Below are 24,954 nucleotides of genomic sequence, written 5' to 3' on the forward strand. Positions count from 1 at the left end.
TGGGAGCGGCACAGAGAGAAAATGGGCCCACTCATTTTAAAAGCAAGAAACCCTTCATGTCAGTATCCACTAAAGCTGTTGGCAGAAAATCCAAAACTCTGGTCCTTCTGCTCTCTCAAACTGTTCAAGCTAAGCATACATGACACTGGGAAAGGGTTACACACTGGAGAGTATGTAAGGTGTTGGAGTTTTCAATTTAGGTCTGTGCCTATAGGCGGGCTGTGTAGATTACATCTTAATTAGCGTTTCATACAATTGCTTTGCCCTCATCTGGACTTCTTTCATAATAAAAGGTTCAAAATGGAGTCTAATACCAAAATATAATTGAGAATTAGATTATTTCGCACCATTAAAATCTAGATAATACCCTACAATTTAGCCCATTTTCTAAACTCCAAATATCCAGGTCCCTTTGGAGAAGTTTAAGCCATCCTGAAATGAGTAAAGTGGTGAAACAAATATACATTTTACCTGTCTGATATCAGCCCAAACAACTACTTTTTAAGCACATTAACCACAGCACAAAGTGTATAAAATGGGTTGCATTAATAGCCACTCTCTGATGCTGCTGATAATGCGGTGCTGTATCGCCCAGCAGAGGACAGCAACTGGAGGAATTTAAGAGCTTGATTCCCACTGGGGTCACTGAAACTAAAAGTATAACAACTACTCCACGGCTATTTGGATAAAAGCACCCGGTACATCCCATGTATCATCCTTTAAGAGGATGTGAGTGGGTTGAATGTGTAACTCCTCACATATACAAGGCTTTTTGAACCACAATGAACTTCACACTTCAGTATGTGTTAAAAACGAAGGCGGCCAACAATATTTCACTTTTAAACTCCTTTTAGAAGACCGTGGAGACAGAATCTTTCTGTGAATAAGGGTAGTTAGTTTGTTTCAAAATGACATTTACATTTACTAACTACAATTTATCAAGCAGATTAACCACTCTAAAGTTACACAGTCCTCCTATGTAAAGCTATCGAGGCCATGCCAGTCAAGGTCATTTTTATTTCAGCCTGCTCTATATGGTGATAAAGCCACAAAAGCCTAATATTTATCAGTAAAGCCAATAAGGCCAGTCCTTTATTGAGTGTGTATCCTGTAAAATCACCATATTGCTTCTGTATAAACCAGAAACTGAGCATAGTCTGATTGTCAAGGGAGTAGCATTGTTCCTCAGATGTTCAGCCTGGATTTACTTACATTTTTTTATTTTCTGTCAAACCTGTTTCCCTAGATTACTTATCCTGGAGGACAAATGATGCACACTGTAAACTTAAGGTGTGTTAAGGATGTATCAATATTCTTAGAAAAATAAATTTAGACATAAGAAAATCAGCAGGTCATGTGACACAAAAGTTACAAATTTCACTTGAAATAAAATTGTTTCTTATGTAGATGAACAGCTAACCGATACTTTACATGACACTAAAATATTTTAATATCAACATAAAAATTTTACAAAGTCTCTAAGAAAACATAAAATGTAGGTATTAAGCCTGTTTATGTTCAACTCTTTATTTCAGACAAATTGCTTTGTGCTATGATTTGAAAATAAACATCTTATCTTGAATGCAGACAAAACAAAAGAGATGATTATAGATTTCAAGAGAGCCACGGTTAGGTCAAACTTTATTTCCATTATGGGAGAAGAAGTGGAGATGGTAGAGGAACAAATAACTTAATGTTCCTGGTAGTAGAGGATTGTCTGGACAAAAAGTACAAAGAGTAACCTGCAATTTTATATGAACAATTCTACGGCTTGACATCCTCGTTAAAGATCGGTCAAAAGGTTTAAAATACGTTATTTTGATTTGGTGGCACCTCACAGGTAGAATAAAAGCAGAAATAGTTGTGAATTGAAAACTTTCCAACATCCTTAATAATACAAAGTCGAATATTTATATGTTCTTTGACATTTTACCATGATACATTCTGCTGCCATACTCAGTTTTGCTCAGTTTCTATCCAACTATTTTAAGATTAAAATTTCAGGCTTTTTCATTTTGAATTTAATACGGTAGCCACATTCCCATCAGGAGACAATCCCAAATTATCCCAGTTCCACAGAGTTTCTTCATGACACCAGCAACTTTGAAAGAAAAGCAGCATTTGGTGCCATGAGTTCATCAAACTCTCAAATTAAAAGAGAATCGTTTTTGCTCTGCTGTTTTACTTCAATCCTCCTCCCATTCTCTTTGCCCTTGAAAGTGGCCTCCCAAGGCGCAGCCACTGGTAAATATCAAATAGGCAATATCATTAAGGAGCTTTGGCAGTAATAAACAAAGAGCCTTTCATGCCCTAGCAGGGTAGTAGTGCCATCATACATATTGATCAACAGTGGTACAAAACCCATTTTAACTTCATTTTCAGCACTATATAAAGACTGGCATGTCTTAATTTGGTGAATTGATGAATCATTCATCTCTGCGTACAAGGGGGACTCAGTTAGATCACTGTCAGACTGAAAGCCATCGCACACAAATTACTTCAATGAGGGAAGCACAAGGCAGGAGCAGAAGCTGCTTGGCTGTTCAGCAGGAAGTCAGAAACCACTGCTTAGCTTAATAAGTAACACTAAGCGATGGGAGATTATAATTCAGTCTGTTTATTTACTAAATAAACTGATAATTGATATTTACTCAGGTTTTTTATTGAAATACATGTAAGAAGTATGTGATTTTTGGTCATCTGTAATTTATAGGCTGTTTATAAAAAACTGTATCACAGAAGACTTAATTCAGTTGCTTTGATAAAAGGTTTGCGCTTTTGATCTGTCCAAATAAACAAAATCTCTGCATATATTTATTTCTTGCTTTCAAAGTACAAAAATGTTGCTTATTCATGTATGGTCAATTTGAGTCCATTTACAGGGTCATCAAAGCGTAGCATACATTTATACGCTGTTCTCTTTACTCAGACGTCTAAACAAAGTAAGATTTTATATGTGTGTAATTTAATCTCATTTTCAACACAGCTATTCTGTGAAAGCTACAGGGGTTCATTAAAGAGCATTAGTGAACAAACAGCTTCCTGAACACTAAGGGATGTAAGGAGCATGTTGAAGAAAAGCATATTTCTTTTAATTTTTCAAAAATGGAAAAAATGAGACGCAAATGCAAATCCACCAAAACATGACTGTCCTTCTAAACAGACAATCCAGAGAAGACGATGGTTAACCAGAGTAGCATTGAAGAGGCCCATGGTAAATCTGGAAGATTCAGAGCGGTCAACTTAACTATTAATCCTTGTTCTGACCTTTACGGAAGTTTAATGTTTGCCAAAGTTACCCAGCAAAGATGTGGAAGAAGGAGCTCTGGTCACGTGAAAACAAACATCCTTTTGTTGGCCTACATGCAAAACGTGCCATGTGGCAGAAAACCCTGATTACACCATGCAAAACACTTTAGTCTGGGATGGGATTCCATCTCAGCAGAACAACAACAAACATACACTCAGCGCTGTATTGGAGTAGTTTACATCAACATGTATTCACGTATTAGACTGGCTCAGTCAACATCCAGAGTTATGCAAAGATAAAAAAATATTTGCAAGAAAGAGGACAACAAAACTGTTTCTCCCTGTTCCTGATTTATTTAAGCATTTTTTCTGATCCTGGAATAGTTTTCTTGGTTACACAAGCCCACAGTTTCATACAATACAGTGATGTGCGAAAACAATTAAGACAATTGGTTGGAACATATGGAACCCTGTCTCTACCCCTGTCAGATAACCACTGACACAGTTATGTTATCACTTGAGATAATTACTGACATGTGAGGCAGACACTTTCTGAGAAACACACAGAGATTAGGGCTCCCTATACTTTAAGCGTGTGTGTTTGACCCATATAATATGTGCGTGTGTGTGTGTGTCTCTGATAAGCAGGATGCTTACCATGAGCTCTTAAAACAGAACTAGAATTTACACCATTCTATGACATTTTTTCTACCCTAACAGTTAATTATCATTATTTGAAACTTGCTGAGTTCTATACATAATCTGGTAAGGTTTAAGCTATTTTGCAAAGACAACTAGACAAAAGTTTGATCCTTTTTTATTAGTACGTCTCTAGTAGTCTGATGTCTGTAAGTCTGTTTTTAACCAAATACTGAAGGAGTTTTCACACCTGATAGCGGAGTTGGTTTAAATGGGGATCAAAATGGCCACATTTGTCACCGTTTCTATTGGTGTGGTTCGCTTTCACACTGTATTGCGTCAACTGAACCAAACCCTGTGAAAAACCTGGTCGTTCCCTCACCTCTGGTGACGCTACACCAAGAAACAACACAAAACGCTTTTAGAAGATACTGAGCGCAACTTCCTTCTTCACAAGATGTAAACAAAATGGAGTGGGATCAGATTTTAGCATTTGTAGGATTTCTCTTTTGTCTTTGGTAAAAGACCATGAACCATTTCTAACCCTAATACTAAACTGGTTGTAATTACCCAGAACGCCCAGTGCTGTAGTGCTTTTATATATGCATTTGAACCGCACCAGAATTCACTTCATCTGAACTAAGATGTTTTTAGGTGGACCAGAGTTCGCTTCTTGATCTGCATCAGAGTTCGATTGCACATTCACAAAATTAGAGTTTGATTAAAGCTGACAGGGCTGGTGTGAATGCACCGTAATTGTTACATTAGGCTGTATAAAAAGTGCTTTCTATATTGACTGAGAAAAAAATGTAACCGTGTTGTGTTACCTTTATCCCAATAAAAAAGTTGTTATAGATCAAATGTTTGTGGTTGTAATGGGAATTGATTTGAAAATGTTACCACGTCACGTGTGTATTCTATACATCACAACTGTTTTTTAAGACAATAGTGACAACTTAATAATGTTTTGATATAAAAAGGTAATAAATAGTAAATCACTCAGGAACCCCCCCCCCCCCCTAGTGTGAGTGGAGTTATTCTCTAAGGATAAAGAGTCTTCTCTCCTCTGACAAATGGCTTTTATCAATTTCTTTTTTTTTTCTTTTTTCCAAAACCCACAAAACCTTGGCTTTCTTTACAACAGACCCCGAAAGCAACCAGGAAACATGGATACATTAGGGCTCTCAATTATAAGAACACACGGATCCCCGGGGCTGAATTCCCCATTCAGGCCCCCCGCCGCCCTCCTATTGCACTAACATGCCATCTAACAGCAGAGCCGTGATGCTGCACTTCTCAACACTCACTTAACATATCGCCTGCAGTCAAGATATGCCTCCGTTCCCTCTCAGATAATGGAATAATGAAATTTAAAAAAAGAGGAGAGCAGAAGAACACAGGGCAGCACTATCTAAAGGATCTCCCAGCTCTAGTGATGAGAGGCTGCAGTTCACTCATCTTGGTGATTAATAAACAATTATCTATCTTTGTGCACTTTGTCTGCGCTTACTTACTTCCCCAGAGCAAAGCACTCCAGCCTGACAGTCACTCCTTTGGCAGCCAGTACGGATGTGGGGAAGTGCACTTCAATTTTGGGCTCGTATTCACCCATGACACCTAGAAAAGGTTAAGAAAGAAGAATTGGAGACATTAGAACCCAGCAGATACAGCTTCAGGCATCATCTTTTCTTCCATTCTCAGTTATTCTCTTCCCTTCTTCACTGTTTGCCATAAAGAAATGGACAAGCATTGTTTAGCAGTGACAAGGGATTTCAAGCATAGCATATATAAGCAGTAGTTAGGAAACAAACACAAACTTAAAGGCAGCTGGAACTCAAATCTTACTGAAAACATCTTATTAATAATGTAAGAATACAACTTTTAGCTACAAAATGTTCAAGCATAAGCATAATTATACGTTTATAGTAAATTATAGCATTTTCCGGACAATAGAGCGTACCTCAAACCCACAAGGTTTAAAAAAAAAAAAAAAAACTGGAAACATATATATATATAAGCCTCACCGGGCTAGAAGCCGCTGATATCTCTCCCGCTCACGATTTTCCACAGGGCTGCGTCCTTAATAAATTTGCTATTAAGGACGCAGCCCTCCGTTTCCAACACCGAACCATGGATTTGTTTATGCTGAGCTTACGTGCATCAGCTCCACTTCCCTCCTGTACTGCTAGATCAGGGGTCACCAACTCCAGTCCTCGAGAGCTACCGTCCTGCAACTTTTAGATGTGTCTCTGCTCAAACACACCTGGATCAAATAAACTGCTCGTTTCCAGCCTATTGCAGAGAGGAATGAATGCTGGTGAGGAAATCCAGACATTTTGGAGCAGAGGTGAATCTAAAAGATGCAGGATGGTAAGCCCTTGAGGACTGGAGTTGGTGACCCCTGTGCTAGATAGATAGCCTTCAACTTAAAAGCTGCATCATATGAACTTCTTCGGTCATATGAGAGGATATGAGTTTGAAAACATTTCTCCGTAGTGTGTGCTGCTAGCATGTGCTTGTTCTAAATCAGTGTTTCTCAACCTTTTTTGTGCCAGCGCCCCCCCTAGCCTTTATCCAGGTTCCTCACCGCCCCCCCACCAAAGAATTTGCTACTTTGGCTACTTTGCACTGACCATTATTTTATTATTAATATCATCTATATTAATAGATGTTTTTATGCTTGTTTCTGTATTTATCATCAAAAATAATTTCCCAAGGACCAAAAAAGCCATGGGAATAGAGATTATTTTCACAGGCGTCTACGAAAAATGTAATTTACATTCAACTTTAATTGGTAGGCCTAACAGCAGCCAGTCAGAGCGGAAAAAATATTATTTTCTACCATTTTCTAGTTGTTAAATATTCCACAAAATGAGCAGATAAAAGATGTACAACATGCCAGTTTAAACTTTTAACTATTTGAAAAACGACTGAGCTCTGCAACATTAAAACATGGATAGAACTGTAACTACATTAATCATAGCTCTTCTTCTCTTCAGTGTTTCTGTCGGTTTCTGGTGGTGCAGCTCTGTGCTGCCTTCAGGAGAATGGGACATCAGAGTATCATCCATACAATTTCACCCACATGGCATTTATTGTGCAAACCAGAGCTTTCAGTGGAAAAACAAAAGTTCCAGATCCTTTTAATGCCATACAAATATGAGACAGAAATATGGATTATATCTTTATATAGACCTGTCTATTGATTTATAGATTAATAGTTTTACTGGACAGAAATTACAAAGAACAAATCTGGTTCTTAATTAGAAAATAATGAGTCAAATTGAAAGTGTCATGGAGTCATCAGCCTCATGACATTAAAACTGACATGAAATATAATATTGAAGAAATAAATATATCAACTCTAATTAAAAACATAAATAAGTGATCAGTTCTTTACTGTTATAGTCCAAGATATATTTATTCTCAGTACTAGATGTGGTCTCAGCAAACCCATAACATTTCAACAATATTATTTTACCACTTACAGCACCGGTGTTAACGCTATAAAATGAACGCTCTCTATCGTGGTATCACCCATGGAGGGATTTCTTTATTTAAATTGGTTCATTTTTCAGAGAGATACACAGTGAGGGTATCGTGATTTTAGCTACCAGTAGCAGGAGAACCGAGCTGCGCCAAGAAGCTAACAGGAGCTAACAAACACTGAATAGAAGAAGAAGGAGAGCTGCCATCGATACAGTTGCAGCCAAGCATGGTTTATTGTTACACAATACAGTTTTACCAAGTAGCTCAAAGTCTAAACTGGGATTGTTGTGCATTCAAGGTGTAAAGTTTACCTTCGACCAAACGCCCCCCAAAGGCATCCCAGCGCCCCCCTTTTGTGAAAATGTCCGCCTCTGCCGTCCTCTGAACGCCCCCTGGGGGGAGCGGTACCGCCCACGTTGAGAACTGCTATTCTAAATGAAAATCAGCACTTTCTTCTTTGATTTCCAATTTTGACTTCCAATGATTCACTTCCTGCTAAAGCGCCCCCTGGTGGTTGAATAAAAATCCACAGAAAAGCCGCACCGGGCTACAATACGCATGGTTCAAAGCATGGGGGGAAAAAGTAGTGGCTTATAGTGCGAAAAATACGGTATGTCATCTTAATGTACCTGTTGGCAAAACAAACAGGTACAATTTATGTAAAATAACCAAACTTCAATCCAGCAACAGAAAGAAGTGCCAATTTAATGTCATTTAGTCAATTTCAATCTTAGTTTTACAGCTGTGTCAGATTAAAATATAAATTAAAAGTGAAGTTATTTTACTCAGTGCAATAATAGAAACTCATAGATTAATTACATTTATTTAAGCAGTTTTTGTCCCTATGCTACCAAATTACATCAATGTGAAAGACGTTCAAATACGATTTAATTTCAAGAAGTACATAGACAACTATTTATTAATAATTTAACACAGTTTGCTAATGGATAGTTTTATCGATACATTCTACTAAAACTGGTTCTTTGAGGAAAATACTGATCATGATATTGATGTGAAAATAAATTTCACGCCCCTGCTCTGACGGTTGCAGTCATCCATATTGTTTAAGAAGTTTTTTTCTACAACAGTTTTTCCATCCACAGAATTTTCCGCACAGCTCTCTGTGAATGGCACGCTTCACATTCACATTAGCAACTCTCCTTTTGTGGCTTTTCAAATAAGCTGCCATAGTTATGGTTATGGCCACCATACTGAAAAGTATTTGTTATTAAAATTAATACTTTAATTGATCTAATGCAATATTTCAATTTTCTAAAAAGTTTCATTTTGGGTTTCAATTAGCTGTGAGCCACAATCATCAAAATTTAAATGTTTAAAATGTCATTGTGGATAATATCTCTAAAATAATCTATATAATATAGAATGTGATAATATTGAGCTGTTGACTTTGCTGAAATCCTTCTTGCTAAACCAGCAGGTGGTGACAATTTTAATTATTTAAAAATGTTGGAATCATTGAGAAAGAGAGCAGGTGCCAGGCAACATATTGCAGAATGTGCTGAAAATGGAATGGCAGAAAAACCCCAAAATCTGTCAGGACAAAAAAAAAAAATCTAACAAAAAGCCCCAAAAAAGACAAAGAAGGATGATGTACCAGCAAATATTCTCCAGTGACAACAGGGAACAGAACAGTGCTCCATTGTCCTCCAGAATTAGTAATCCACTCCACAATTCGCAAACACATTGTGAAGGACAAAAGTGATAGTGTGTTATCAGTCCTGCTAAGTGCCGCGATGCCTCACACCTTCACTCTAAGTCATAGCTAGAGGACACACATGTTTGTTCATCTGTATGTTAAGCCGACCATCTATTTCCATTTACCGGGATGATGTGTCAGATGGCATTGAGCAAATGCAGAGTAACAAAGGCAAACACCGTCATCTGGGATCTAATTACTATTACCATTTTTTACTAAATGGGAGTTTACAATATGAATATTACACGAGCATTTCTCTTTTCGTTGCCCAAAAAGTGTGAATCTCAACACATGTGAACCACTGGCGACGCCACTTCCTGCAGGAATACGTTTCAAAACATATCATGACACTGCAGGGAGTGCTGCTTCACATGCACCAAGGAGTATATGATCAGTAAGACAAATGACTGACATGGCATTTCAGAAACCATAATTACAATTTTTACGTGCATGTGACATTTTTTATGTAATAAAATGAATTCAGCAGAGGAACAGAGTTATTGAATTGTGGCTCGATATGTATGGAAAAAAGAGTTTTATGATATTTGTCTCAAAGAACTTTTCAATTTCAATCTCATTCCCAACATTTATGGCTCCAAAGCAGCCCTTCACATATAATGAGTTTGCAATATTTCACCAGCTCTGGTTATAGTATATTCAATATCATATTCAGTCTCAGCGGTTGGCCTTGATAGAACTGTAAAAAACAAAGTTTAAAGTGGATGCCCTAAAACATTCTCGGCCCGCCTCTTGCAACATGGTCATAAATTTTGTTTCTGTTTCATTTATTAATCATAGGAAAATTATATTTCTTCTGTTATGCTATAGTTTTCCTCAAACCAATTTAAAAGTAATAAGACTGAGCCCTCAAGATAATAATGAAAAAAAGTGTCTTGTGTGGTTAGATGACCCCAAAGTAGAAGTTTGAAATATAGAAAAGAATGAAAAACACTAAAGATAAAGACATTGTGCATTTACATTACACTAATTTAAGTCATTAATTTGATTTAATAATGCTCTATGTAGTATTTCATTCAAAACAATCTGAAAAGGTTCAAAACTAGACCTGCATCAGTTGCATAACTGGAGAGCTTGGCAAATTTGCTTTAACTGAATTAACTATTTTCTTTAATACTGTAGTTCCATTTTAGATACAGAAAAAAAAGCTACAGCCTGATCTCACAATAAGGAATATATTTTTGACAAACATCAGACGAAAGGAATTTAGCTGTCATGTTGCCATTTACTAAACAGTAAAGCAAAAGTAAATTAAACTTGATTATTACAAATTAGTGCTTTACTAATAGCTTTCGTAAATATACTGATACCAGTAAAAACCAAAGCGATGTTTCAAATAAATAGTGAAACTGAGCTTAAAGTACAACCAGACAAAATGTCGACTTGCCTTGTGACTCATTTTGATGGCTGACAGACTTAAACTGAGCAAATCCGAGAATGTTCTTTAAACTGGAGAAGGATAAATGACCCTTCATGGTTTGGTATCAATGTACTGAAACTGTATATGGGTGCTGTTTTTGCATTTATGTAAATCTGTGAATGAGAAATGTAGCTATAAAAAAATGATCAAATCTCATGTACAATTTAATTAAATGGGTAGTTTTCTAAAAATATTACAGTTTGGTGTATTTTGACCCAGTAAAAAGATTTGTCCAAATGGATCATTAAATGCCTCATGATGACTGCTAACCAACTTCTGACTGGCACTGTGTATGTATTAGATATTAGATTGCCTGTGGGCAGACTTTTTTCATAGCATAAATCCAAACATCATTTTTTCCTGCAAAAACCTTAGAATGTACCTATGTATTTTGAGGAATATTGTGGGTGATCGACAATTTATATATACAGTTGATGCCAGTTAACTGTATATGTAAGTTATGGATCTCCCTCAATCCATAACTTATGGACCACAGGACCACATCCAGCCGCGAATAGCTAAAATCTGTAAATACTTGAGTTGCTCCCTAAAAACTAAAAATGCTCGATTAAATAGTTCAAAAGCCAAATAAACCTCAGTGTGCATTAATGCACACAGCAGAAACTGTCTTAGCACTACCGCAGATGCTAACATTTCCACTGTTCCTTATCTTTGCTCATGGGGGGTACAGCCAATCAGAGCCAAGAAAAATGAATGGATTATCTGCTTTGCAAACACCAACCAATAGCATTGCACCTAGATATTTCAGCTTCCCAAACTTCATTTTCTTTCAGATATTTTAGATATGCTGTATCACAAATAGGGGCATTTTGGAGTCACAAATTCATAAAAACATCTCCAAACAGTTTGCTCTGCAAATATTAAATCATAATTAGGTTGGGGAAGGTCTCTTCGCACAAACCATCTTGTCATGTAGTATTTTCAGGTAGTTTGTGTACTTCTTTGAAAGCCTATTTACAGAAAAAAACATCAAATTCACATGTTTTATAGATGAGCTTTTACAAATTTTATGTTGGATACCACAAGTGTGGGGGCAAAAAGAAAACTTTACACCGTCTCTTCAATGCTCCAGGCAGGTGGAATGCAATATGCCTTGACATATTTAGAATTGTCTTTTGAAAAATAAAAGCTGGAGAGTCTGCCATCTCCTGCAAAGCCTAGTCTGTTTGTAACTGGCTAACTCTTTGTCCAAATGTAAAATTCACAAGCTGGTCCTGCTGGAATCAAATGAATATGCATCTCTAAGTGCCTCAGTAAGTCATCAATCTTTCTAAATAGATTTCCAGGAAAGAAACTTTAAAATACCATTAAGGATACACACAAGGCAAGATTCTTTTGCCATTGATGCGCTAGCTATGAATAGCTGCATATTTATGACATAAAACGCAAAAACTCTTCAACATCGTTTTCGATGCCTCGGAGACTTCAATAATGAATGATTGCACAGAACACAGAAAATGTGCCTGTATGGAGATGACACCATCCTGAAGACATTATGTTTCTCTGATATTACAGCAAGGCAAAGAGAGAGAAATTGTCTTGTAGCAACAACCGTAGTACCAAACCAATAACCGAACTATTTATCTGGAAGCAAAACATAACATTAATTCAGAGTCCATTCTAGCACCTGTGCGGTAATCATTCAGGATCAATTTCCATAATCTCTGGTTGCTGCTGTCCATTGTTTCACTAAAAATTCAACACGCAATGAACAATTTTTAAAGGAAATGCCTCTTTAGAGCAGATGAACATATCTGCAAGAACAGATGCAATGCCCCATTTCAAAGAAAGATAACACAAAAGCAAGCAATATCTTAGAATAAACAAAGCATATGCCAACACTTTCGCATGGTGAATCACATAAGAACAGCTCTAAATCTGTGTTGATTTCAACAAAAGACTGTCATGAGAATGGTGGAAGATAGATGTTCAAAGGAAAACAAAACAAAAGATATAAGAATATTTTTGTATATATTTTTTAAAGTACATTTAAATATAATATTTATACAAGATGTTTCAGCAGTGAAGTATAATAAAAGTTAATCTTTAGTCCTCTTTCCATGGGCGGAGGCGGGTTGCAGCAGCACTATTAATGGCCTCTAGCAGTGGATAATGGTGCCCAGATGCTTGCTTTGATAAAGACACTCAGGGCTGGAGCTGACAATACGCGAATCACACACAGATCCAGCGTAAAGTGTCTGCCGTGTGATGATCACCAACTTTTACTGAGGCACAGATTGCACAGTCTAATTGGTCAGAGTCCAATGACTGAAGGGGGGTAGCAAACAACATGACAACATTTGGGATGGTGTGCCAGTGCAATGCTGGATTTTACATCCAAATTCACAATTCATAAGACTGCCAAGCATCACAAGACATAGACAGTGAAAGTGTCAGACATTCCTGCAGCACAGCAGAGGTAAAAGGTGCAGAGATTTGATTGTGTTAATTTGAGAATGCAAAGTCGTGAAAAAAAAAGGGACTTAAAGCAACATTTTCTAACAGGCAGAAGCAACAAGAAGATGGTAGATATCAAACGGGTCTATTTAGGAGTATCATATTTTCACTAGGTAATTTTTATACACTGATTGTCATAATGTTATGACAGTACAGCATGATACAGATAATCAGTGAAAAAAATTGAGCTCCTATGATTCTTCCCTGCGATCCGACTGCCATTTGCAGAAACACGTCACTGTCGGTCAATCAGAAGGAAGGTCTTAGCGCTGTCAATCACACTCACATATGCGCTGCAAATGTGCAACTGGCAGAGAAGTAACGTACCATTACAGAAAATTTGTTTATTCGCAGTGATCTATGCTAACTACCCAACGCATTCACGGTACTAGCTATAGCCTAGCAGAGAGTACAGCAGCGAGTACCCAAACTTGATTGACAGCACTAAAAACCTCCTCCTGGCTCTTATTGGTTGTTTCTGACTGAGCTGTGCATTTCTGAAGATGGCGGTAGAAAAGCAGGGAGGTGGGAGAGGAGCTTAATGTTTTTTACGCATTATCTGTCTCATGTTACATACTGACAGGACAGTTTTAACGAAAATGCAAAGAAAAAACACATTTTTCTTTCATAAAAGTTACCCACTCTAACTTTAAACACTGAAAAGACTGGAGACTATTTTAGGTGTTTTTATTTTTCCAAAGAAAAAAGATAAAATGCATGTTTTTATTGATGGGATTGCAGCACTCCTGTAGATTTTTAAAAATCTACAGGAGTGCTTTCAACACAACAAAAGAATGTGAGCTGTTTAAATGCTCTTAGGTCATATTGGAGGGAGATTCATTCAGAGCCTGACTCACAATAAGACTATATTTTATTCTTAGATTCATCTTTAATCCACAGTGAACCCAATAACATGATGTATCATGATTGTTTCTTTCTTTCTGCACTGTGCCCAGAAGCAGATTACTTGTTTTACAGTGCCTTGAAAAAACAGTGAAGTTTTTCACATTTTAAGACAACCTTGAACTTCAAAAGGTTTTCAGGGAGATTTTATGTAATTAAGCCGTCCAAAGTAGCATTGTGAAGTGGAAGAAAAAGATTTTTTTTAAATGCAGATAAGAATCTGAAAAGTCAAGCTGCTTTTTATTCACGTCCCTTTAGTCTGACCTTTGTAATTAAAATCCAATGCAGCCAGCTGCTTCCAAAAGTCATTTATTTAGAGAATCGTGTCTAACTGGCCTTAATTTCATCTCAGTACAAATACAGCTGGTCTGTGAAGGCCCCTGAGATTTCTTTGAGGACACCGTAACAGATTCATGAAGACCACGAAACACACCAGACAGGTCAGGGATAAAGTTCTGGAAAGCTTTAAAGTTTTCAGATATGAAGCAATGCTTCAGTCTGAGCATAAAATGGTTCTCTGCAGAAACTTACAGAACCTGTCAGTTAGACAACTGTTACTGTAGTTTTGTACCAAAATCTGGCAGAGATACAATTAAATTAACACTATTTGGTCTTTTTCAGAATTACTGCCAGTCAAGATGAAAGCAGTGGTTTTCAATATGTGTTTAAGACTCCTGGCTTAAGCACACAGTCAAAGTCAGGAGTCCAGTCAAAGTCCAAATCTAAATTAGAATATGTTGGAAGGCAAAATGTGTAAAAGTTCATGGGTTATGATTGACTTTCTTTTCTTCTGATATCAATTTAATCAGAGAGGAAATGAGTCAGTAACAAGTACTCTGATATTTTCTATCTTCTTAACTCATTTTGATTTTTAAAACTGGGCAAAATGACCCGTTCAACAGATCCAGTTGTGTCTTTCTATTGCATTATGTTGTATTTAATAAGAACCTCAATGAGTGACAGTTTTGAAACTAGTTCTCAAAGCGAGCACCAAAAGAGCTCAGTCTGTACATGTTTGAGTTGAGCTTCTCAATAACTTGAATGAGTTTTGCACATGTAGATATTACAGTGTCAGAGCTACTACAGTAAACAGCACAGCCATAAATTCATAATCTATTCAATAATGTGTGCCCATCCTGAGCTCCAGTAGATTCAGAAGGTTAAATTAGCATAAATTCTTCCTTTGGTTCCTTTGAATAGTTTTCCAACGGCCTCTGACAAGATCATGGTGATGTTTCTGAGCACTCTTCCATGCATTATTTTGTTAGTTTCAAGATGAAGCTCTCCCCTGTGCTGTTTGTTTCATATGCACACACAAGTTTCTATGTAATTCAAACGAAAGCTTTAACTTCACCCTATGACAGCCGTTCTGCATCTTTAACCTTTTGTTGCCAGGTCTGCAAGAGTTCTTCAGATCATTATTACATTAAAAGCTCAGGCTCTGGGTAAAAATGCAATTGGCACATAGGTGGAATAATGTTGCCATTAAGGACTCCTAGAACCTGCACAGACTTCAACGCTGAATCTGTGGGAGTAACCCACCGAGACGACCTCAAACCTTGTAATTGGAACCTTTGTACTTCTTTGTTGACATTGTTTTGGTCATAAATGTTTGTGTTTTTTTTTAAGAATCGGTGGCCTCAGAAGCACAGAAGAAGTCTCCACTACTTTCAAATAACTTGTGCATTTCTGGCAGAAAAAAGAGAAAAGGTGACGGGGGAAAGACAAGATCACTTTGTAAACAATGTAAGAAAGTGTTGCCATGCAATGTTACTTGACATGCCACTGACTGACATTTTCAAGCAGACCAATTTAGGTGTGCTATTCTTTTCTTTTTTTCCCTTTCTTTTTTTTGCTTTGATGTGCTGTAGCCCCAAAAGCGGAGATAATAAAGACCATAGATGTTAGCTTAGCATCACACAGTCAGTCTCCACGGTAGGTTTTTCTGAATATCATGATATTTGGTGTTTGAACTATTAAAATATGCTTCTCTAAGATTTGTTCGGCGGGGTCTCAAGTATTTGCTAATTAGAAATAGGCAGGTCTATGCAGTAAATGCTGCTGGTGGTAGTAATGTTAACTGTTTTATTCAGTTCCTGAAGAAAAAAAGTGACATTGTGAATTTTTTTATAAAACATACATAAACATGAAGCATTATAGAAATATATTTTTTACATGAATTTGCAACCACTACATACACAAAAGCAATAAAATCAAGGAAAAAATATCAATTGGTAGAAAATTTACAAAATAAAATCTTCCTAAAGAAGATTTTACGTAACATAACTGCAAGCAAGCTTTAATGTTTTCATTGATTAAAAGTTAATTATTTTTTGACTAAGACAGATTAATCTGCTATCTAATTAAAAATACAAGTGCTTGCAAAATGTCAATTTTATATGCAACTTCTTTGAGTGTTTAGCTGTAGTACAGAACACTGTTTGCAAAGGGATCAAATGTTTTTTCAAACGTAAAAAAAAAAAAGATCCATTACATATGAAGTGATAGGCATTTTGCACAAATGTATGTGACTGATGCTGCCAAATTATTTTCCCTTCCCATCACTCATTGATAAAAAAAAGACAGATCTTTCTTTCCTCCACAGTGAAGAGCTGATAGAAGACTGACCGCGTGCCCCTCTGACTGCATTCTGCTTTTCGTTTAGCAAGAGACACAAACTAATTTAGCATGGTTGTGTGCAAAGCATTATGCATGTCTCACAGGGCAACTTCAAACACTTATGCAATTAAAGAGCAACAAACTTGCTGGGAGGAATGTAATCCTGCTGCAACATTAGGGAAAGAATTCAGAATACAAATGGTATTTCACAGCTTCGCTGGGTGTGTAATCACGCTGGTTTGTATAAACTTTGACAACAAAAGGCACCTGGTTTGATGTGATGGACGTTTTGTTTTGCATCAAGTCATAGGTGACATGCCTCCAGGTGGTATTCACACCTGAATTCAACAAACAGTTTGCGAGCCTGGCTCCTGCGCGGCAAAAATAAAAGACAAAAGCCCCATCCACGGCAAGGGCCATTGATTTAGATAATTTTATGCAGGAAAATGATTTCCCCCATGGCCATTTTCACGAAAGCACATTGTGAGCAAAGCGCCCCACACCCCAACACTAACGTTAGAGCACTGCTCACTATCTCCATAAATTGCGGATCCTGTTCAAAACACCTTGAGGCTTCCGGTGTAAAACTTCCTCCAAACACATTACGGTATGATATAGTGCAACATCTTGATGTAAAATCCATCCCAGATTTTTATCTGAGCAAAAGCAATCCAGCGGCAGAAGGCAATAGATGGATTTCAGAAAAGGCAGCGCTGCAATCTGATCAGCCGAGCAGAGAGAAGACTCGACAACAGTCTGCATATCACTTAAGAGCTAAAAATCCTCACCGTCCGTTTTCAGTGTCAGAGGAGTCGGCGGGCTCAGAACCCTGGTGCTCGTCACCGCGTTCTTCACCAGACAGATGTAGCTTCCGACATCCGAGGGCTGAACTTTAGAGATGTACAGGTTCCCTGTGACCTGGGAGATGAAGCGGCGACTGTCCTCGGCGACAAATGAGGGGAACTCATTAAACACCCAGCTGTATATTATCTCTGTGGAAGAAAAGAAAAAAAAGAGGGCCCATTTATGTCTTACATTCGTTTCCGAGGCTGACCTACTCAGTATGCATGAGAAAGTTCAACCCTTTGCTACATAGAAGTGTAATGGTGTGAAAATGCAAATCTACTGGCGTATTATATGTATCTTTAAAAAAAAAAACACCCAGGATTCTCTTTACAGAATACAGTCAAAGGACCATTTGGGGTTCATTGTTGATTTGGAGCTCATTTCAATCCTCAGGTGATATCTGGAACTGGGATTCAGTGTGATGGACTGATTCCAAAAAGCGTGTGTGTCATCATTGTTTAGGCTCACAAACAGCTGCAGTTACAGCAAAAATAAACAGGAAGAGATCAAGCAAAGGATCATAAGACATAATCATTCCTGAGTACATGCAGAGTCTTGTAGACCCATTTGAACTTCACATATTGTTGCAATAAAACCAAAGAAATTGCACTTTAAAAAAAAATAGATTTCATGTGACAGAACCACACAGAATTGAGTACATTTGTGAAGTGAAAGGAAAAGAAAAGCTTACAAGGTTCTCAAAGGTCCTCAGTCGATTTGTGGAATCGCACTTCGCTGCAATTACAGATGCAAGTTCTTTGGGATATGTCTACAAGCTTTGCACCACCAAAAACTCAATTTATTTCCCCATTTTTAGCGGATTCGCTCAAACTCAGATTGAATGAAGAGGGTCTAAACAGCAATTTTCAGGCGTTGCCACATATTTTCTTTTGGATTTAGGTCTGGATTTTGACTGGGCCATTCCAACACATGAATGCGGTTTGATCTAAACCATTTCATCTCTGTCTGTAGGTTTAGGGCCCAGATAGAAGGAGAAGCTCTACTCAAATCCTCTGCCGCCTCCAAAGGGTTCGATCAGGATTTCCTAGTATTCAAGCTCTGTAGTTTATACACTTTCTATGTTTTCTGTGTAATCAACAGTTTCTATTAATACAATTTAGATCTATTCCGTTAAAGTTTAGCTGTTATTAATGTGCCAATGTCAATTTTATAGGGGATAAATGACTTTATGTTAATCCCTTATCAAATATATGCTGATCCTTCTGCACATACCCAGACTCAGCTCGACAATCGAAGATGAAGAAGTCAGAAAACGCAGAAAGAAGGAGAGTTCTAATCATTTACCACTTTTACTGAAACTACTTTTTTTATTACAACATAATCTTTTCCAAAAAAAACAAAGATCATAGCTCTGGTAATTTGTCTTTAAAGTGTCATGTTTCCTCTCTATCAACATGGACCAATATTTGCCAAAGAGAAACATCCAAACTGAGTCAAGAAAAGGGAAATACACTTTTCACAGCTCAGTGATTGCCAACGGAGACCTATTTAAATTTGAGTGGATTTGAATGTCTTTAAATCCTCCCACAACCAATTTAACCCAAACACAGTTTAAAGTCTAATACGAATTTCACTTGTGGCACACTAAGACTCACAAGAACATTCATCAAAGTGGCACATTCAACGCTTCTGTCCAATCAAAAAATATAGATCTTTTGATTGAATATTCTCTATTTTGTTAATGTAATTCTCACTTGAAATGAAATCTATAAACAGATGTGCATTAATATAAAATATCAACTGCTCAGAGTGGCAGATTCCTCTTTTTTTTCAACAAGTTAAAACAAATATTTCTAGAAGAGAAACATTTTGTGTGAGTTATTTACATAAAACTTAATCATGGATGAGTATCCAACCAAATAAAAGCTATTTTCCTCAAACAAGAATAATTAATTTAAATATCAATTGGTATCCAGTCTTCTGGGATATGTGTCTAACAGCTTTGCACATCTTATCCATCTACTATCTTCCGCTCATCCCGGGTCGGGTCCTGGGGTGAGCAGCCTGACTAGGGAAGCCCAGACTTCCCTCTCCCCAGCCACTTGAACCAGCTGTTCTTGGGGAATCCCAAAGCGTTCCCAACACGGCCCCTCTAGTGTGTCCGGGGTCTTCCTCAGGGTCTCCTCCCAGTGGGAGGCTCCCTGGGGGCATCCTAACCACATGCCTGAGCCACCCCAACTGGCTCCTCTCAATGCGGAGGAAACTCATTTGTGCCGGTTGCATCTTTAAACTCGATCTCCTGCTCCATTGTTCCCTCATTCGTGAACAAAACAGATATACTTTGACTCTTCCACTTGGGGCAGGATCTCTTCCCCGATCCGGAGAAGGGACTCTACTGTTTTTTGGCTCAGCTGTGAGCTGCTCCAGCGAAAGCTGTACATCTGATGAAGCCAGCAGAACCACATCTTTTGCGAAAAGCAGAGACGTAATCCTAAGGTCACCAGAACAAATGCCCTCAACAGCCATTGCTGCGCCAAAAACATCCGTACATAAATGTTCTGAACAGAATCAGTGATAAAGGGAAACCTTGGTGGAGCACAATGATCTCACCAGAAACAAATCCGACTTACTGCCAGCAATGCAGAGCCAGCTCCAACACCAGTTGAACATCCTACCAGAGTTCCCCCTACCGGACACGGTCGAACGCCTTCTCCAAGTCCATAAAACCGATGATTCACATCTACATTGATTTTCTTACAAAATTGTTTAATCTCACTCAAATTGGTTGCCTGTGAAATTTTCAAGTTCTGCCACAGATTATGAGATTTTGCTGACGGTCATTCTAACATGAGTAAGCTCTAAACTAAACAATTTCTAGTTGTATGTTTGAGATGCCTGACCTGATGTCAAGTAAAACCTTTATCTTTTTCTAAAGTTTTAAGTATTTTTTCCATCTTCTTACAGACTTGGTCTGGCAGTAAAAAAGTGTTGAGGCAACATGTGAAAACATTCAAGGGGTAATGTATTAAAACTAATCTCCTCACATTGCTCAATTTTTATTTGTGATGACAATTGTGCCACGTGCTATTGGGAGACATAAAGTAACAGCTTTTGCAAAGTAGTGTCAGCTGGAGGGCAGGATGGGTAATTTTCTGATATTAAGAGGAGTTTTTAGCTTTTTGAGCTGAAAGAAAGAACAAGACCGATCTGCCACTGTGCCCTGCTGAGTTTGTTTGCATCTCTGAAAATACCGCTTCAAGGTGCAAGTTCCTGGATGAGTGTTTTGCTCCACGGGTCAACTTAATGCAGCACAGCATGAATGTTTTACACTATGTCACTGTGACTGATACCTGGATCAATTATAGTTTACAGGAGCAAGGCTGCAACAAAACTAAGGACGGCAGAAAATCTATATTTCCATCATCCTCCTATCCCCTCATAACACTGTGCACCATGTGTGATTTTTATTAAATGTCAATCACAGTTATAACTGTGGACAGAAAAATATGCACATGTAATTACTTTTCAAATTAAACGCACAAAATGCAAGATGTTGTGAGAGACAAAATTCCTTACCCAGATTCCAGTTACAATGAGCTGCAAACTTTGGACTTTTTTTTTTTTTTTCGCAAATGACAGAAACCCTTAGCAAACATCCCCATCACTAGGAAAGCATGACATGCTGATGAACAGGAAACCTGTAAGTGTCTGGGTTTGCATAATTTAAAACAGATGACAGCCGTGGGCAGAGATCTTGTGCGATTTGTCTATCGTAAATAATTGGCTACTGACATCTCACTCAATTTCTCATAATCCAAAGAAAACATAAACTCTGAGAATCTGTGTCCCGGTTTTGTGCTGACTGCTCATCATCTGAAAGGCATGATGATGAGACTTCTTACGAAATGGAGACACTGATTTATGTTGGAGCTCAGTAAAAGGAAAGCTCCTGTTACCTGGCGAATGAGGAGGAGGGGTACACATGAGCACCACGCCTTGGCCTTCACGCACCGACACGCCGCCCCGGGTCCTCGCACTGAAAGCACCAAGGTCTAAAATGATACAAAACGAAAAGCAGCATTAGCGAAACCAAACTTTGATATGTTTTCATGTGATTGCAAGGAAAAGCAAAGTGTGTCTCATCTCCTCAGGAAGCCAAATGAGTTAATACAACGGATTAGTAAAGCTTGTTTCAAATCCCTGTTTTTGTTCTAGCTGGATTCAACTCGGTGATGAATCTCAACAAGAACTGCTTAAACTGGGCTTCAGCAAATGCAGGCGGCACTGAGGTAAAATGGTAAAAACTCGGATCGTGTTAAATTCTTATAGCAGCTACAGTCAGTTTGTTAATTCCCCTTCAGCGTCCAACTTCAGCAGCTTCATGGACGTTCTACCTCCCCACCAAATGCACCTGGTTTCATCGTTATGCTGCAGACAGACAAACAATTGACGTCATATCAATTTCATATTATCGCAGAGTGATAGAAATAAATGAACAAGCTCATGATCCATGTTTGGTCTTTATGTCCAAACCACTACTGTTCCATAACTTTGCACATTACTGCTGAGCTGTTGGGCAATTATTCCTCAATGGCTTGTGAAAGCTGCATTTCTTGCACATTTAGCAATAATGGTTCATTGACTTCATTTTAAAGTGTGCCACACAGCAATGCAGAGTTTAATTTGATGTTCTCGTCTCACAAGTAGCTTTTTTTAATGCTTCAGCTCAACCTGTGCTCACAATGAATGTCGTCCCACAGCGTGGTAAAGGATGAAGCAAGAAGATGCAAACAAAAAAGCAGCGCTAATGTTGACTGCAAAAATGAATAGTGGTGTCATGAAAGCCAGATTAGCCATGACAAGCAATAAAATAAAAGGGTATAGGCAGGCGCATGTCAATAAATGATCATATTAAAAAATACATTGATTTAAAAAATCTAAAGCAAAAATGTAAAATTCCACTGCTTTATTACACACTTATCTATATTTTACTTTCAATGTGACACCACTAATGGAACCCTAATTTCTAGGAAATGTTTACATAAGACCAATAAGATTGCTTTAGAAAGCAGAAAGGTTTATGCAATATGCATGGCCACATATTAGCTTACACAATTATAAGCCACAAAAGGCCATTGTTAAAGAAGTTAGCTGTGCCGGGTGTTGTATTCATATCAATGGAAAGTATAATGGCAGTCAGAATGAGGTGCACAACCAACATGGATATCAGCAGCCTTACAGCTGCAGTAAGTAACTTTTACAACAATGTTTTTTTTACGTATTTGTTAAAATCATCAAAATGGCCAGACAGTACAATAAGAAACAGAAAATCTGAAAAAATTAGCTACTCTGCCTTTTTCCTGTAGTCCTACTACCATTAGGAGAAACACTCTGTCTGGTAAGAAACAACCAATCAGAGCCATAAGGACGGTCTTAGCACCGTCAGTCACCCTGATGACCTAACATGACAAGAAAACTGGTCATCCGTCGCCATCAGTGGCCATGCTAACAAGCCTGCACAGGATCTGCAGTGCAGCAGAGAGCAACAGGGAGGGTGTGAGCAGCACGTATACCAGTGTGATTGACACTGCTACGCTCTTCCTCCTGGTTCTGATTGGTTGCTTCTGACAGGGAGTGGCGCATTTCTGCAGGTGGCTGTAGGACCACAAGAAAAAGGCAGAGAAAGTTGATTTATTTCACAGATTATGTGTCTTATGTGAAATGGTTTGTGGAGCCATTCACAGCTGCTGGTGTTGCTCCATTATGTTTCATTTGGTCTACAGTCAATAAAAACAGTCTGGAAACTTTAGACCAGGGGGCTCCTTTAAAAAAGTATTGATGCAATATTTCACACACAAGCAGCTCAGAGCAACTATTCAGATCTTACATTTTACATCCCGTGTTCGCAAGTCTGATTGGACATTACCATATCAAAAAAATTGGTGTTGCTATTACTCCTATATCATATTATATTTTATAACTTTAAATATTAAAATTACCAGAAGACACTCTGCCATGCCCTCGACTTTGTGTGCTAAAAACAACCCACACACAGCATCTAGCAGCTGGTGGACGGATTCAGTGCATTCATTCAAGAATAAATGTTCACACACATAATTTACACCTAATAACAAGGGAGTGTAAAAACAAATAAAACAAGGAGGCCAAAGAGTAAATATTATGCATTAATAAAAGCTCTCCCCGCTGAATCTGCATGGAAAAAAGTTAAAGTTGCTTGTATACTGTCATATAGAGAGAAAGAGAAGGAGAGACAGACTACAGGTGCAAAGAAATGAAGCAAAACTACTAACAATTTAAAAAACAAACAGAAAAAACATTAAGAACTGCAAGCTGTGATAATAAAGACAAAATTGTGCCATTAATTTATATGCACATTAGCATTTAGTGTTCTAATTCCAAAAGGAAGTTCATCACTGGAATCAAAATACAAGTTTACAAAAGCATAGATTAAAGTTTCAAGCTTTCATTTAGACATAACGTACGACTTCTGTAACAATGTCAGAAGAAGAAGAATAGGACTTTACTAACATGTTTACGCCTATGATCCATTTTAAAAACTTTAAATTACACTTAAAAATTAGAAAATTGTACTATATAATACTTTATACAGGAAAAATCTCTTGAGACTCATTTACAAGACAAACCTGGATACATCACAAAACTATAAAAACAATACAATTTAACAATTCTATAAGTGTTTTGTAGATTGTAATAAAGTATTATCTTAAGGGTCAGGAAGGAAAGAAACACCATGGATCATACTGGTGCATTCGGGTCAAAGCAACAGAATTTGAGAACACTCAGTTATGATAGTCAACAGAAAGCGAGAGAGAGCATAATATGAGTTAGGAGAAAATAAATTGGTCAATCATTTGTATAAAATAAAATATAGCTATAAATAATTATTAAAAACAGCACACAATTGGCAGCAGGTACGCCAAAGAGAAAAGAAGCCAATCAGCTGTTGCGGGGATAGCATAATTGGTGTTGGCACAACAACTTCTATCTGAAAGCTAGGACCTAAACCAGCTGAGGTCGTGATTCCAGCCAAGAGAATCTTATGATCCACATTATCAAAGGCAGCGGTTACGTCCAATAACAACTGAGTCTGGAATCCCCTTAGATGACAGCCAATTCAAGCACAGGAGCTCAGTTTGAAGTAGAGCCACGGTGCAGATCCAGGTTTCTGTGATGGTTCTCAGGTTGCCACCCAACAGAAAGACCTGTCATCACAGATCATTTGGCATTCAATGAATCTTTCTTGTTGACAAACGTACTGCTAATGCATGGATGGAAAGCAAATGATTGTTTACTTTGTTCAATATTGATTTGACAGCAAACAACTCAGTGCAAGTTTCTACTGCTTCATTTCTAAACCTTTTAAATTCTGACACGTCAGTCATTGTTATTAATGATGCTTTAAGGCCTTTTCAGATGTACAAAAATAAAGCTGTTAAATCAGCAGATAGCACAAAATTAGTTTCCAGTTTTAAGGTATAGATTTCAAAATCCCTGGGTCAAAACCATTTTTTTTAGTCCCTGCTGTTTAAACTCTTTTTAATGAAATACTACAGACCTGCAGTTTTCTCCAGTT

The 24,954-nt window shown here is 37.7% G+C and overlaps 1 protein-coding gene across 2 annotated transcripts in view; it reads right to left on the reverse strand.

Moving 5' to 3' along the window:
* cntn5 (contactin 5) overlaps window positions 1-24,954 on the reverse strand; it is a 151,106-nt gene that overhangs the window by 48,968 nt on the left and 77,184 nt on the right. For both annotated transcript variants that reach the window (XM_008426420.2, XM_017308391.1), the window contains 3 exons: window positions 21,296-21,391; window positions 17,321-17,524; window positions 5,403-5,505 (listed from right to left, as the gene is read on the reverse strand). In XM_008426420.2, coding sequence (XP_008424642.1) covers window positions 5,403-5,505; window positions 17,321-17,524; window positions 21,296-21,391 — 403 coding nt within the window. The remainder of the gene's footprint in view (window positions 1-5,402; window positions 5,506-17,320; window positions 17,525-21,295; window positions 21,392-24,954) is intronic.

Source organism: Poecilia reticulata, linkage group LG13, assembly GCF_000633615.1.
Source record: "Poecilia reticulata strain Guanapo linkage group LG13, Guppy_female_1.0+MT, whole genome shotgun sequence".
Lineage (NCBI taxonomy): Eukaryota > Metazoa > Chordata > Actinopteri > Cyprinodontiformes > Poeciliidae > Poecilia > Poecilia reticulata.